This window comes from Onychostoma macrolepis, chromosome 17 (assembly GCF_012432095.1).
Source record: "Onychostoma macrolepis isolate SWU-2019 chromosome 17, ASM1243209v1, whole genome shotgun sequence".
In the NCBI taxonomy this organism is placed as follows: domain Eukaryota; kingdom Metazoa; phylum Chordata; class Actinopteri; order Cypriniformes; family Cyprinidae; genus Onychostoma; species Onychostoma macrolepis.
In genome coordinates, this window is record NC_081171.1 from 1,364,380 (window position 1) to 1,380,124 (window position 15,745).

General features: G+C 38.4%; 1 protein-coding gene across 2 annotated transcripts in view; it reads left to right on the plus strand.

The window, feature by feature from the left end:
• LOC131523579 (adhesion G-protein coupled receptor G2-like) overlaps positions 1–15,745 on the plus strand; it is a 42,371-nt gene that overhangs the window by 2,507 nt on the left and 24,119 nt on the right. The window contains exons 9-11 of one of the 2 annotated variants that reach the window (XM_058750064.1): positions 800–890; positions 968–1,251; positions 1,548–2,320. In XM_058750064.1, the coding sequence (XP_058606047.1) occupies positions 800–890; positions 968–1,251; positions 1,548–1,639 (467 nt within the window). In that variant the 3' untranslated portion in view covers positions 1,640–2,320. Of the gene's footprint in view, positions 1–799; positions 891–967; positions 1,252–1,547; positions 2,321–15,745 lie in introns of those variants that run through there. The other variant, XM_058750063.1, reaches the window with a different exon arrangement.

The window sequence follows — 15,745 nt, forward strand, 5'->3', positions numbered from 1 at the left end:
GAGTATATAGACAGGCTGTGTTTACAAAAGTTTATAAAACTGACACTATGGACCTGTTTACACCTGGTCACTTCATGCATTTTCTCTGGTCAGATAGCTATCTGAAAAGACCAGGTGTAAATGCCCACCGAAATGCTTTTGAGAAGGATTTAAATCCGACCGCTCAAACCACTTCAGGAGGTGTCTGGGACACATTCCAGACAAAACTGGACAAGTGTAAATGCATCTGGTTGTTTAAACCACATGTCAATTTTACTCCTCCCAAAATGTTAAAATAATAAATGTGAGAGCGTGTCATAGGCTATATGGCATGTTATATTCAGATATGACAGCACTAATGTAACATGCATTGTCGTGGGTGAGTAGCTGAGTATCTCTTCAGCAAGCTGCCACAAATCAAACTGAAAGTAAGTCACAGATTCTCAACACACAAACATCCTCATTATTTTTCCAGTGCTGATGCTGCGCTCTTTCCTGTTGTGGCCTTTGATCTTGAAATTAGCTGATGATGAATAAAATGTGCATATCTGTTGCTTTCATTGACGTGAACTCCATTAAATTTGCATATAGTTCGGGAATTTAAGATTGGATGTCCATTTTGGGGAGACACATTCATGTGGCCAAGTGTAAATGGACCAGTTTTTAAAAAATTTGAGTGATGTCTGATCAGAGAAAACGCATGAAGTGACCAGGTGTAAACAGGCCCTATATCTTTACTTTGGGCATAAGGAAACAAATCGTATAAAAACTTTGTAATGAAACTACAGCTACAACTATTGTGTTTTTTGTGTGTTTTCAGTGTGTCCCGCTCCAATAGTCGTAATTATTACTTCTATAGGAGGATATGAAGCAATGATCCTGAACTCAACGTCTGGAAAAATCACACGAATGTAAGTCTGATGTTACAAATTAATATATTTCTGAACATCTACTGACTGGCTTCTTATTTTATTCTCTTTCATTACAGGTGCTGGATTACAAATCGTTACATTCACTACATAGTGAACATCGGCTACTATGCTTTAGTTTTCGTCTTCACGTCAGGAATCTTCATCATGATCGTCACTAAGGTCGTTCAGGCCAGAAACATGAAAGCAGTTGACGGCAAGAGAAAGACGTTCAGAAAGCAGCTGATGATGGTGTTGAGTTTGTTCCTGCTCTTCGGTCTGACGTGGTCTGTGGCGTTCTTCAGTTATGGACCGATGCGCATTCCCTCATATTACATATTCACTGTGTTGAACTCGTTTCAGGGTGAGAAACAATCACATGCATCGGCACATCTGGTTTAGTAGAATACTTCTATTTTTCCTACAGATTACAGCAAATTATTTGAATTAATTCATTAATGATTTTTTAAAATATTATTTATAATTTTTAATTATTACAATACATTTTTTATTTGATAAAATTTAATTTAAGATTTAAAAAAAAAAACCAAAAGTTTGATTATTTTTAGTCAAAGTTTAAAAGACATGCATTCTGAAAGACATTTATATCTGAAATGTATTTTAATTAGTTGAAATAAGCTTCTCTGATTCTTTTTTCAGGGTTTTTCCTCTTCGTGTATTACTACCACATTCACAAAGACGTTGCAGGTAATTTCTCAGATGATCCAGAAAGCGCCGACTCCACTGTTTAATCTAGCATTAATGCTGTGAAAAATATTTCTAACTAGCATAATTAAGACTGAAGGCTTTCTTTCTATCAGACTTTTTTAGACTGATTTCTTAAACTGATCTGTACAGGTATTGTTTAAGGGAAAACTGTGTATTTTCACCAAAATAAAGCTCAAAAACAACACAATGACAAATGTCACTTGTGAACGAGAAATAACTGTTTAAAATGATTCATGCACATAAAATGATGGCCCTGAAAAGGGTCAATTTTAGTGAAATAACTCAAAACAAATGATAAAAACATGTGCTGATTGTTACTGTAACTGTCTGTTATTGTGGAAGGACTGAATTTTGCTTTCAAATCTCTGATATGATCTGATATTACTGTTGATTTGTTTTAAATCAATTTGCGTTATAATCATCCGTGTGTGATCATGTGTGTGTCAGCGGAACTCAAACAATACTGAATCTTATTTAGAAAACAAATTTACATTTTCAGGATGAATGTCAACACGCCTTTGCATTCAGAAATTTGCATGGTCATTTTATAAAGGAGCTTACTAAAATCAACACACGGATGTGAAACATATTTGGCTACTGGAAACACAACAATGAAACAAAAGAACTTTCAGAATCAGCTGATGATTTGTGCATTTTTCAATCATTTATACCTACAGACACTGTTATATCTCAGTATTTCTCATGTGATTGTGATGAAGCTAATAAAACATCATTCTTCATCATGATGGACTTTCAGTGGCTCTAAAAACATTTATTGTGAACACCTTTAGATGACAAAACAAAGCAAAATAACAAAGCAAGTGCCATTTATTGTAAAGAAAGATCGTAATTTTTATGAAAATTGTTAAAACTTGGTAGTGGGGGGTGGGAGGGCTCAAAGTTGGAGGAGTACATTCTTCTCGATATAGATTATTAAAGGATCCCATGTTTTGTAAAATGTTCTGGTTTATCCTCTGAGAAAATATTTGATTTTTTTCTGTTTTTAGAAAAAAAATTACATCACTAAGCCATAGTGACAGTTTAGGTGGCACTGGTGATTTCCACTCTAAAAGAATTATTCTTCTTGCTAAGGCTTTTTCTTTATCTTTAGTTATGTGTATGTCGTCACCTGTAACTCCAATCAAAGCCATTATTGGGTTACGCTGAATTCTTAAATTAAATGCCGAGTTTAAAATTTCAAATATTGAAAACCAAAATTGTCTCAGTTTAGTACATGACCAGAACTTGTGTGTATAACGATCACGTTTCATCTATATTTGGGTATAGTTTAGCCAGTTTGGTTTTACTATGGTGAATACGGTAGAGAACTTTCATCTGAATCAGATTGAGTCATGCACAAGATGAAGTCCTATTTATTCTTTCAACAGCTTTATGCCAAGTGTCTTTGGATATGTCAATTCCCAACTCTCCTGTCCATTATGTTTTGATCTTATCTAGTGATATATTTTGGAATGTCATAATTAAATTATATATTTTGGAAATGAGGCCCTTGAGGTGCGTAGGGGTCTTAAGAACTAAGTCCAATCCTGATTCAGAGGGCATTTGAGGAAACACAGAGCAATGGGCCTGAATAAAGTGTCGAACCTGGAGGTAACGAAAAAAATCTGACTTTTGAAGATTAAAATTTTGAATCAGATCATTGTAATTAGCAAAAATATTATCAATGAATAAGTCACTAGATTTAACTATGCCCAAGTCCTGCCATTGCTTGAAAGTAGCATCTAGCTTGGCAGCTGGGAAAAGATGATTATTACATATGGGGGTTTCCAAGGAAAAGTCTGTGAGTTGAAATGCCTGTCTAAACTGATTATATATTTTGAGAGTTGAAATTACAACTGGAATTGAGGAAAACTGCGATGGTGAGAATGGTGACTTCATTGTGATCAGCACCGCCAGTGATGTTGATTTGCAGGATTTAGCTTCTGCTTCACACCATTCTATATGTGGGGACTGAAACCAATAAATAACTTTTTGTAAATTTGCTGCCCAATAATAATATACCAAATTTGGGAGAGCCAGTCCTCTCTGTGTATTCTTGCCCCCCCCCCCCATATAAAGGAAGACAGCAACCTATTGGTTGACTGAAAAAAAGGACTTTGGAAAGAAAATCGGAATACTCTGAAGCAAATACAATAATCTGGGTAACACATTCATTTTAACACAATTGATTTTACCAGCTAAAGGAAAATATATAACACTCCATCATTGGAAATCTGATTCAAGTTTTTTAAGTATGGGATTATAATTTGCATTAAACAGATCAGTGTATGAACGGGTAATATTTATTCCTAAGTATTTAAATCATGATTTTGATATACAAAAGGGCAAGTCTGTATCTGTAATCTGATCTGCCATATGATTTATAGGGAAGCATATACGTTTAGAGAAGTTTAATTTATAATCTGAAAAGTACCCATACTCTTTTAATATTTTCACAACTTCAGAGATGCATAATAATGGGTATGTTATATATAATAACAGATCGTCAGCATATAGAGAGACTTTATACTCTACACCCCTTCTTTTAATACCACTAATAGATTGTAATGATCTGAGTACTGATGATAATGGCTCTATAGCCAAAGTAAATAACAAAGGGCTAAGGGGGCATCCTTGCCGTGTGCCTCTAGACAAGGAAAAATATTGTGATGCTATCTTATTTGTGACTATGGCTGCCTTTGGTTGATGATAAAGCAGGTGAAAGCAGGTGAATCCAGGAAATGAATTTTGAGCCGAATCCAAATTTATCTAATACAGCAAATAAATAGTTCCATTCGATTCTATCAAATGCTTCACTGGCATTTTTTTGCTGCTTGTATTAAATATAAATATGAATTTTCCACATTTATATTGTTCTTTGTGAGCAATGGTGGCTTGATAAACTGGACCTGAATGTAACCAGATAATGAGATTCTCAGTTAAAGCCCAAAAAAAACATGATTTGCATGTTTTAAGATGAACTGTATGTCAGGCTTTGAGCTGCGGCTCATAATCAAACAGCTTCATATGTGGACACATCAAACTCTCTCAGCTCCTGGACTATGGACTTTAGCTCAAGAATGTAATAAGAAAATGATTAAAGATTTATTTCTGAAACACTATGTGGGTCTTTATCAGGCTGCGGTCTCTGGGAATTATGTCTCGACAAAAGCAGAATTTGCTGTGGCTGATGATCATCTGTTGTGCTTCATGCCAGTTAAGTATGTTGCTTTAAAAATGCATTTATCAATTGAAATAAATAAAGGTAGATGTGTACATGAATGTAAATGTGGGCATCTAAATTTTGACATCTACTACAGAGTGTTAGACCATGTCATACATCATTATCTAATAGTCTAATAATGTTGTGTTTGTGAAGCCTTCTCAGAAAATCTGATAACCCAAGTCAATTCGACAGATCACTGTTTTTGGAAAGGAATTACCTCAGCAGTTCCAGGTAGATGTGAAATATACTGCTAACATGACTGTGTGAATATTGCATATTTTTTTATCTGAAAACACTTGTGTCGACTGACAAACTCATTTGAGCACGTTTACATGCACACCAGTAAGCTGATAATTCACAAATATCAGTTTAGTAAAATAACCAGTTTTTCCTGTTTACATGCACAGCAACCTGACAACGCAAGTAAACCACGTTTCCATGACTAATAATAAATCAGGTTATTTTCCAGTAGTGACGTCAAAGCGTAATCATTTGCGTATCTGACTATGAGTATTCCATATGTTTTCAGTTGTGATGTTAAATAAAGCTTGTAACAATGTTTCCGCGAAACTGACTGGTCATATATTATCCTCTCAAGCAGTTACAGATTCAGTATTTTGACTGAACCACTTCTACTTCTGCTGCATGAGATGAGAACACATTCTTATCATTTTCTGATCATCTGGATCATGAAAAGTCTGCGTATATTTTCTTCTTAACTGCAAATCGCTTGCTCTGTCTGGATGTGCTTAAATCTAATGCGTTCCTGTCATGTATCACACATGCACACTTCAATAAGCTGACAGAAAGCAGCTTAATGTGTTTACATGCCACGCAAAATCAGGGTAAGAGGCAAAAAATAAAAAATAAAATAAAAAACTACCAGTTCAACTAAGCTGTTTATGACTGTACTCCAATAAAAGAAAACAGGAAAATGAGACAACTAGAGTTGTTGTTAAGGATAGTTCACCCAAAGATGGAAATTCAATTATTAATTACTCACCCTCATGTCGTTCCAAACCAGTAAGACCTTCATTCATCTTCAGAACACAAATTAAGATATTTTTGATGAAATCCGAGAGCTCTCAGACCCTGCATAGACAGCAGCACAACGTCTTGTGTTACTTGACTGTAACCCTGTTCCCTGAAAAAGCGAGAACGAGATGCTGCATTTCAATAACCAACCTGATCTCACACGGAATTCTGTGAGATCATGTTGCAATAACGCTAATGAGAACATTCTTTGTTTGACCGGTTGTGAAGCATATGTGTAAAACACGCTAAGAATTGCCTTAAATAACCTCGGTAGGTGACATCATTTGATTACGTGCACCTGAGGGTTATAAATAGATGTGAGACGTACACATCGTCAGGTTAAACCTTTGTCTGAAGAGACGTCCAGGCACGCCTACAGTGCGGCATTGAGGCGCAGCATCTCGTTCCCGCTTTTTCAGGGAACAGGGTTACAGTCATGTAACCCGAGACGTTCCCTATCAAAAGCTACTCTCGATGCTGCATTTCAATAACACTAATGGGAATGACAATACCAACGCCGCTGCACTGGAAGTGTCTGGACCCCCCAAGGTTGTGTAGTGTGTGCTCACAAACATTGAAGAGGTCTCAGACATGACTCTGGGATGTTGAGTCAAGGACATGCAAGCCCGGAGTAGCATGCACATCCAAATTATAGATTCTGACAAATGTGTGCTGAGAGAGCCAGCCTGCCGCACCACACGCTTGCAAGGAGACACCTCTTGCCAGAGCCTTAGCATAGGATGCAACCCACCTGGTTGAATGAGCCCTAACTCCTAGAGGTGAAGCTTGACCGTGCACCTCGTAGGCTAGGGCAATAGCATCCCTCACCAAACGTGACACTGATTGTCTAGTAGCAACCGTAGCCTATGAAAAGCTGCTCAGACTTTGCCACTGGCTAGTGTGGTGGACGTTAATCTGAAAGCATGTACTGGACACAGTAAGTGAAGTCCTTCTCTGGTGTCATGAATGGCGGAGGTCAGAAGGCTTCAAGAATGACCGCATATATGGTCGAACATTGAACATTTAGAAGATAATAGGGTGAGGATGCAAAATAGCTTTGACCAGCCCAGGGGCAAAGTCTAAGCAGGATGAAGAGACTGACAGAGCCTGCAAATCCCCAATTCTCCTCAGAGAAGTAATAGCCATGAGAAAAACCATCTTCAGAGTCAGAAATCTGACAGGCGCTGACTCTAGTGGTTCAAAATGGGATCCCAACCAGACCCTTTGGGCACTAAGGCAAAGTCCCACGAAGGGACTGTCGCTCTGGTAGGCAGCCTCAACTGCTGAGCTCCATGAATGAAGCGGGCGACTAGAAGGTGCTTTCCCACAGAAACACTGTCAATCAGAGTGTGGCAGGCTGAACTGGCGGCCACATAGACTCTGAAATTATTTCTCCAGGAACATCAGCACTGAATACACCAACTTTCGAAAAAAGCACCATCTGAGGGCATAACTTTAGTGGAAGGAGTCCTAGCAATCAGAATAGTCTGTAGTACATCTGCTGGAAGCCCAGCATCTCTTGTTGTCCCCCTCAGGGCCCAGAGATGAAGGTTCCAGAACTCAGGCCGGGGATGAGCCTGAGATAGGAGAACTCTCCTGACTGGAATCACCCACAGTGAGCTGTCAAGGAGGGATATTAGATCTGAGAGCCACACTCTGGTCAGTCAACGGGGCGCCATCAGTAAGAGGCGAGACCCTTGTTGACATACCTTGGCCAGAACTCCTGGGAGCAGAGTGATTGAGAAGAATGTGAGAGAGAAGGGTGGTTCGCACGCCCCTCGTCTCTTAGCCAGCTTGACATGCAAGCCCCACAATCACAACGAGGATGCAGAGGTTGCTCCTTCCTGAAAAAAAGCGAGCCTCGAGCGGAGCACTCCGATTGAAGTGATTACAGTGCTTGCACTCAGAGTCCTTGAGGGCAGCGACAGCATGCTCTCAAATTTGTATGCCCCAGAATGTAAATCGCCTTGATGGAAAAGAACTTGTCCCACATACAAAGCAGAACCTGCTGTGCTAGCCTGTTCCAGCGGCACAGGTGCAGTCTGCCCTGGCGACCTATGTAAGTGACTCCCACAGTCCTGTCACCCCGCACTAGGATATGGTAGCCCCTGCTGGAGGATGTATTTCAGGGCCCGAAATACAGCCATCATTCCGAGGCAATTGATGTGCCAATCGAGAAGATGACCTCTTTAGATCCCTTGGGCTGGATGGTCATCCAAGACCGTACCCCAGCCCGTGAGGAAAGTGTCTGTCGTTAACATCTTGCGTCGACAACACGTGCCTAGAGTGGGACCCAAAGTCAAAAACTGGGGTCTGAACTAAATAGAAAGGGTACGAAGCCCTAGTACGTAACCCTTATATGCCTCTGGGGATTGGCCCTTAGATTAAATCCCCTGGCTCCGAGACACAACTGTAACAGTCTCATGTGAAAGACGTCCAACGGATTCACGTGGATGCAGTCGCAGAAGAGAGTAGAACTTTCTGAAAGTAATGTACAGTAACTTTCTGGCCTAGCCTGAAATCCTTCAGGGTGTTCAGAATGGATTCAGCTGTGCCCACATTACGATCGAATCCTGTTAACCCCTAAATACCTGGTTCCCTGGGCAAGAGAGAAAACGCTTTTCTTGGCGTTGAGTTTCAATCCCAGATAGTTAAGATGAGCGAGGATGACATCCCGATGACGAAGCGCATGCTCTTAAGACTGGGCCAAATCAGCCAGTCGCCGATTCTAAAGCTGCATCCATGCATTTTGCATATGTGCGGGGTGATAAGGCTAGGTCGAATGGAAGAACCCGATCCTGGTAAGCTTTACCCCCAAAAGAAAACCTCAGGAACTTCCGCGTTGTGGCAAAATTTCTAAATGAAAGTATGCGTCCTTGAGATCATTTGTCAATAACCAATCCCCTGATTGGATCTGAGAAAACAGTCATTGACTGTCAGCATTTTGAACTTGTACGTTCTTAGAAAGCGGTTCAGCCTGCAAAGATCTAGTCTGGACGCAACCCCCCCTCATTTCTGGGAACCAGAAAATATTGGCTATAGTAGCTCGACTCTATGTCTAGGAGGGGAGATGTTCTACGACCTCCTTGTCCAGCAGAGATTGCATTTCCTGTGTCAACAAATACGCTTGTTCCAGTTTCACGGTAGTGGAGACCACGCCGTTGAAAATGCTAAGAATGATACGCAAACCGTATCCTGTAGACCTCTTGTAGAGACCTTATGACCCAAGGAGAGATTATTTGGCAGTAGCTTCCACGCTGCCAAATTCTCTGAAAGGGAGACTGTCTGTGACACTTTGTTTTGCTGGGGGGAATGTTAAATGTTTGGTGTCCTGAAACAAGGCAGGAAACAACCGAACATGTAACATCTCACTGGAGATCGCTAACCCCCGAAACACCAGTGGCGGTGGAAGTTGTACAGCTTTTTCTGTGGCAATCCCCGAAGGGGACACACCCATTGTCCTGGTCGTAAAGACCATTTTTAGGTCCGGCTCCCTCTTTGGCTGTTGAGTGCTACGAGCTGTTCCCCAGTCTTTATGAGAGGGCGCATGGCTCGCACACTCTCTTTTTTGGGCTTCTTGCCTCAGAGGAGCTGGGCCGTTTTGGGACTGGGTGGCCGACAGCCCCAACACTAGAGCACAGTGGGGGAGAAACTTGTTGAAAGCTTTCTCGAGCTTCTTTGCCTCCCTGCACTCAGATCTTTATGAACATCAGTCTGATATGCCTACAGAACCGCCGTGGTGTGCAGGGCAGCACCAGCATGACCTGCTGCATGAAACACTCTCCCTACAAGTGTAGATGTTGCGTTGCGTTGGTAGGGAGCATTGACTTTTTGAGTGATGATGCACCCCCAGAGAAGAGATAGCCCACTAGCGTCTCCTCCACCTGGGGTATCATCAAGAGGGTGCGAAAACCTCCCGATCAGGCGAGAACACGAGAGAAAGGGGAGGACCCGCCTCCCGAGCCTCGGCCAGATCAAAGTGCGATATTAATGAGGGCGCAGCAGACACACACACACACACACACAATGCGGTCTCTGAAGACAAAGAAACCTGAAGACGTGTACATCTCACGTCTATTTATAACCCTTAGGTGCACATAATCAAATGACAGAGGTTATTTAAGCCAATTCTTGGCGTGTTTTACACACATGCTTCACAACCGGTCGAACAAAGAATGTTCTCATTAGCGTTATTGAAACGCAGCATCGAGAGTAGCTTTTGATAGGAAACTGAAATGTTCCCAGGTCCAGAAACATAGCAAGGACATCGGTAAAATAGTCCATGTGACATCAGACTTCAACCTTAATTTTACGAAGCTACTTTTTGTGTGCAAAGAAAAAAATTTATTCAACAATTCTTCTCCTCCTCAACCCATCTGCGCTGCCATTGTGGAGAGAGGATCACATGGTGCTGCTGTTTACGTTGAACATGCACATGCATCAGCACGCGCATATGTCGTTTACATGAAGCAGAAGCCAGTGCATGCATCATGATACTCTCTCCACAATGGCGCACATCGCAGCAGACAGGATGAGGAAGAGAAGAATTGTTGAATAAAGCTGTTATTTTTGTTTTCTTTGCACACAAAAATAATTCTTGTAACGTCATAAAATTACGGTTTAACCAATGATGTCACATGGACTATTTTACCGATGTCCTTGCTATGTTTCTGGACCTGGGAACATTTCAGTTGTGTTGCTGTCTATGCAGAGTCAGAAAGCTCTCAGATTTCATAAAAAATATCTTAATTTGTGCTCCGAAGATGAACAAAGGTCTTACAGGTTTGGAACAACATGACGGTCAGTAATTAATGACAGAATTTTCATTTTTGGGTGAACTATCCCTTTAAGCATAATCGGCTTAAGAACGTGCATGTAAGCGCACTCTATCAGTACATTTACAACCCGAATTCCGGAAATGTTGGGACGTTTTTTAAATTTGAATAAAATTAAACCTAAAAGACTTTCAAATAACATGAGCCAATATTTTATTCTCAATAGAACATAGACAACATAACAAATGTTTAAATTGAGAAATGTTTAAATTTTATGCACGAAATGAGCTCATTTCAAATTTGATGCCTGCTACAGGTCTCAGAATAGTTGGGACGGGGGCATGTTTACCATGGTGTAGCATCTCCTCTTCTTTTCAAAACAGTTTGAAGAAGTTTGGGCATCGAGGTTATGAGTTTCTGGAGTTTGGGTGTTTGAATTTGGTCCCATTCTTGCCTGATATAGGTTTCCAGCTGCTGAAGAGTTCGTGGTCATCCTTGACATATTTTTCTTTTAATGATGCTAATGATGCAAATGTTCTCTATAGGTGAAAGATCTGGGCCCGTATTAATGAAAAATAAGAGTTGCTCCTAGTAACAAAATTCTAAGAAAATTCTTAGAAATGTGTGTGTTTCCCCTTAAAATTAAAGAAAAGATCCTAGTAAAGAAAAAAGTAATTCAGAAAGCATCTTAACCCTTAAAAGAGGTCTTAAGGTCCAAAAGTGTTAGGAGTACGGACGAGGACTTTTAAGAGGTTTAAGAGTTTCTTTAGCTGTGGAGAAAATGGACGAAATATGAAGAGGGAGAAGAATTGTGTTGCACACAATGCATGACAGTGAGTTAATAAGACGCTACACATTAGATGGTGCAGGGATCATGTTTGTGACCGATCTTATTAGAGACACGCTTGTAGAAGTACACAGTTGTGATTTCAACATGCCAAGGAACGCGAATAACAGCAACGAGGACAACATCTCTCTGGCTCAGGTACAGGAGCTGTTTGATCAAGAGAAAGCGCATTTTAAAGAATTAATGTTGCAACAAGAAAACAGTTATAAAACTTTTACACAAATGATTATGATTTCTATGAATCAAAGAGTAGATGAGCTCATGAAGGAGGTACAAGACTTGAAGATAAGTCTCCAGTTCACTCAGAAGGAGGTGGATGATTTGAAAGTTAACTGTAGAGAAAGTTTAACTGAATGTAAATCAAATACAAATGACATACATAAATTGGCTGAATCTCTTTTGGTATTAGATGCTAAAGCCAATTATTTGGAAGGTCAGTGCAAGCAGAATAATATAGCGGTGGAAGGAATTCCCGAGTCTCCAAATGAGAAATGGTGTGAATCTGAAGAGAAAGTAAAACAGATAATTCAAGAGAAACTAAAGCTTGGTCAAAATAAAATTACCTTGGAGAAAGCACATAGAATAGGAAGGATGAGAAATGGGAATTCTAATCGACCTAGACCTATTGTGGTTAAATTTCTTAAGTATAAAACAAAGAAGTAGTGCTGGAGAGAGCAAAATACCTCAAAGGAACAAACATATACTTGAATGAAGATTTCCTGGAACATGTGCGTTTAAGGAGGAAAGAGCTTATGCCAGAATTGAGAGCTGCAAGAGAGAGGGGAGAGATAGCCTATCTTTGTTATGATAAATTAATCACATATCCAGCATCAAAAGTTAAAAATGATAGCAATGAGAAATCAAAGTAGGCCTATGGCTGTCTTAAGTTAGCTTGAGGAAATTGGATGAAATTAAGAATTTTCTTTTATAAATCATGTCAGCATCAATCAAGTTACCAAGGAAAGGATTAAAATTAGCTCATATTAATATTTGTAGCCTTAGGAATAAACTTATTGAAATATCTGATGTTTTGATTACAAATAATATTCATGCTTTGGCAGTAACAGAGACACATCTTGATCAAACTTTCTCAGATGATGTAGTAAATATAAATGGTTATAATATTTACAGGAAAGATAGAAATAAATATGGTGGAGGGGTTGCCATATATATTCAAAATCATATTCCAGTAAAAATAAGACAAGATTTAATGCCTGTAGATGTAGAGGCTCTGTGACTACAAGTACAGTTGCCATTTGTTAAATCATTATTTGTTGGTTGTTGCTACAGACCACCATGTGCAAATAGTTGTTATTTAAGTGAATTATGTGATATGATTGATAATGTATGTGATATTGGATATGAAATTCACTTGATGGGTGACTTAAATATTAATTGGATGTCTCAGGTTTGTTCCTTAAAGACTAAAGTAGTGAATGTAATTAATGCATGTAATTTAACACGTTATTAATCAACCAACAAGAATTCATGTAAATAGTCTTGGTGAGAGAATATTTACTTGTATAGACCATATTTATACAAATGCTGTGGAAATGTGTTCTAAGGGTGTATCTGTTCCTATTGGGTGTAGTAATCATAATATAATAGCGATTACTAGAAAAACAAAGGTCCCGAAAGGAAGACCAAAAGTAATTTACAAAAGGTCATATAGGAAATTTTGTCAGAAATTATTTTGTAAAGATGTAAATAATATATGTTGGGCTGACGTTTACAAGGATGGTCATCCTGATGATGCATTAGCAGCTTTTGAAAGACTATTTTATTCTTTGGTGGATAAACATGCACCTATGAAAAAACACAAAGTGAAGAATATTAGGGCACCATGGATTGATAATGAACTGAAGAACATAATGGTAGAAAGAGATGTGGCAAAGGGTATAGCAAACAGAACTGGGAGTAAGCAGGATTGGGAAGTTTATTGCAAATTGCGTAATCAAGTAACTAAGATTAATAGGAAAAAGAAAAGGACATTTTATAAAGTAAAAATAAGTGAAAATAAATATGATGGAAAAAAATTGTGGAATATTATTAATGAAATAATGGGTAGGAAATCAGCTCAAACTCCTTTTTTATTGAGACAAGTGATTTATTTTTAACTAAATCAGATAAAATTGCTGATTATTTTAATGACTTTTTTATAAATAAAGTAACTTAGAGAAGAGATGTTAATTGATAATAGTACATCAAGTGAAAGGCAAATTGAAAAAATAACAAGTGCTAAGCCAGCCCTATGCTTTGAATTGAATAAAGTAAATATACAACAAGTGGAACAAAAATTATCAATGATAAATATAGATTAACCATCGGGAATAGATAACTTAGATGGTCGCCTTGTAAAATTAGCAGCCAGCTGTTTGGAGGAACCAGTTTGCCACATTTTTAATACCAGTTTTGAAAAAGGGATTTTTCCTTTAGCTTGGAAAGAAGCAAAAGTTATTCCTTTACAGAAAAATGGAGCACTGAGTTTTAGTGGTGCTAATAGTCAACCAATAAGTTTATTGACAGTTCTTAGTAAAGTGTTTGAATTGATAGTTTGTGAACAAATTCAATTCTTCTTTAATGAAAATAGTTTGTTCTCTGATTTTCAGCATGCGTATCGAGTAGGACATTCAACAGGAACAGCATTAACACAGATAACTGATGATTGTTTAGTACAGATTGATGATAATAATTTACTAGGAACAGTATTGTTGGATTTTAGCTCCGCTTTTGATGTACTGGATCATAAATTATTGCTTGAAAAATTGAAATGCTACAAATTTACTTCTCAAACTGTGCATTGGTTTAAAAGTTATCTGACTAATAGGAGGCAATGTGTATTTTATAATGGAAGTTATTCGGAAGTGAAAGAGTTGCAATGTGGTGTGCCTCAAGGAAGTTGTCTAGGTCCATTGATAATTTTCTATTTTTACCAATGATTTTGCTTTGGTTTTAAAGCGTGCAAGGGCAGTTATGTATGCAGATGGTACAACATTATATCTACCAGCAACATCAATTGAAAAATTATCTTCTGATTTAGATAAGGAGTTACAATTAGTGGTAAATTGGGTACGGAATAATAAGATGGTTCTAAATTTGACAAGAACCAAAAGTATTGTGTTTGGATCAAATTATAAACTTAAACTTAAACCACAATTAAATTTGTCTGTAAAGAGTGTGCCTATTGAACAAGTAGAGGAAATTAGACTTCTTGGAGTTACTCTTGATAGTAGGCTGAAGTGGTCAAGACAGATAGAAAATATAGTAATAGTTATGGGAAGAGGTCTATCAGTTATTAAGAGATGTGCAAAATTTTTACCACAGGATTGCATCTCTCAGATTGTGCAAGCAATGGTTCTCTAAGCAAAATGAGGTTTAAAAAATCGTTAAAGAAATATTTAATGGTACAGTACTAAGTAAATTGTTGATTTTGATGTTATGAATGAAATTTGGCTTTGTATGTTTTATTGTATTGGTTTTTATTGTTATGGATTCATGTAATTTTTTTTTTTTTTTTTACTTGTTGGACCCCAGGAAGAATAGCCACAACCATGGTAGTGGCTAATGGGGATCCAAATAAACAAATAAACACGCTAACATCCGACACCGCGCAGAAATGCCATAGCGCCAGAAATGGAAGTAATCATTACATTAACTACATTAACTTATTTGGCAACTGGAAAAATGCAACTAGCAGCGATGATTTGGGTCTGTACCTGACAGCACTTTTAGAACCTTATTGTGTCTCTGTTCATTTCCTATAAAATACGTTAAGTATGAGTATGACAGCATGGTAAATAAAGAATATATATACATATATAATGTGTGTGTGTGTGAGAGAGAGAGAGAGAGAGAGAGAGAGAGAGAGGAAGTGGTCAGGTTAAATGGTTAAACAGGAAAAATTACGCCTGTAATTTCAAAGTGAAAGCTTATAAAATAAACCCTACTCTTAAAAGCGCTCTTTTATTTCCTTCTTGGACAACCAACCAATCACAGTCTTCAAAAGACTGTGTCATCGCTAGCAACGGGGTCAACCCCGCCTCCTCACTAAGATAACATTTTTTGTCTTTTCCTCGCTCAGAGTTGCTCTCAGATTGGTCCTGAATCACTTTTAAGCTAAGACTCCTAGTTATAAATTTTTAAGCTAAATTAGGAGCTCTCTGAGAGGATTCTTAGAATCTTTAAGAATACGGGCCCTGGACTGCAGGCAGGCCAGTTCAGCACTTGGACTCTTCTACTACGAAGC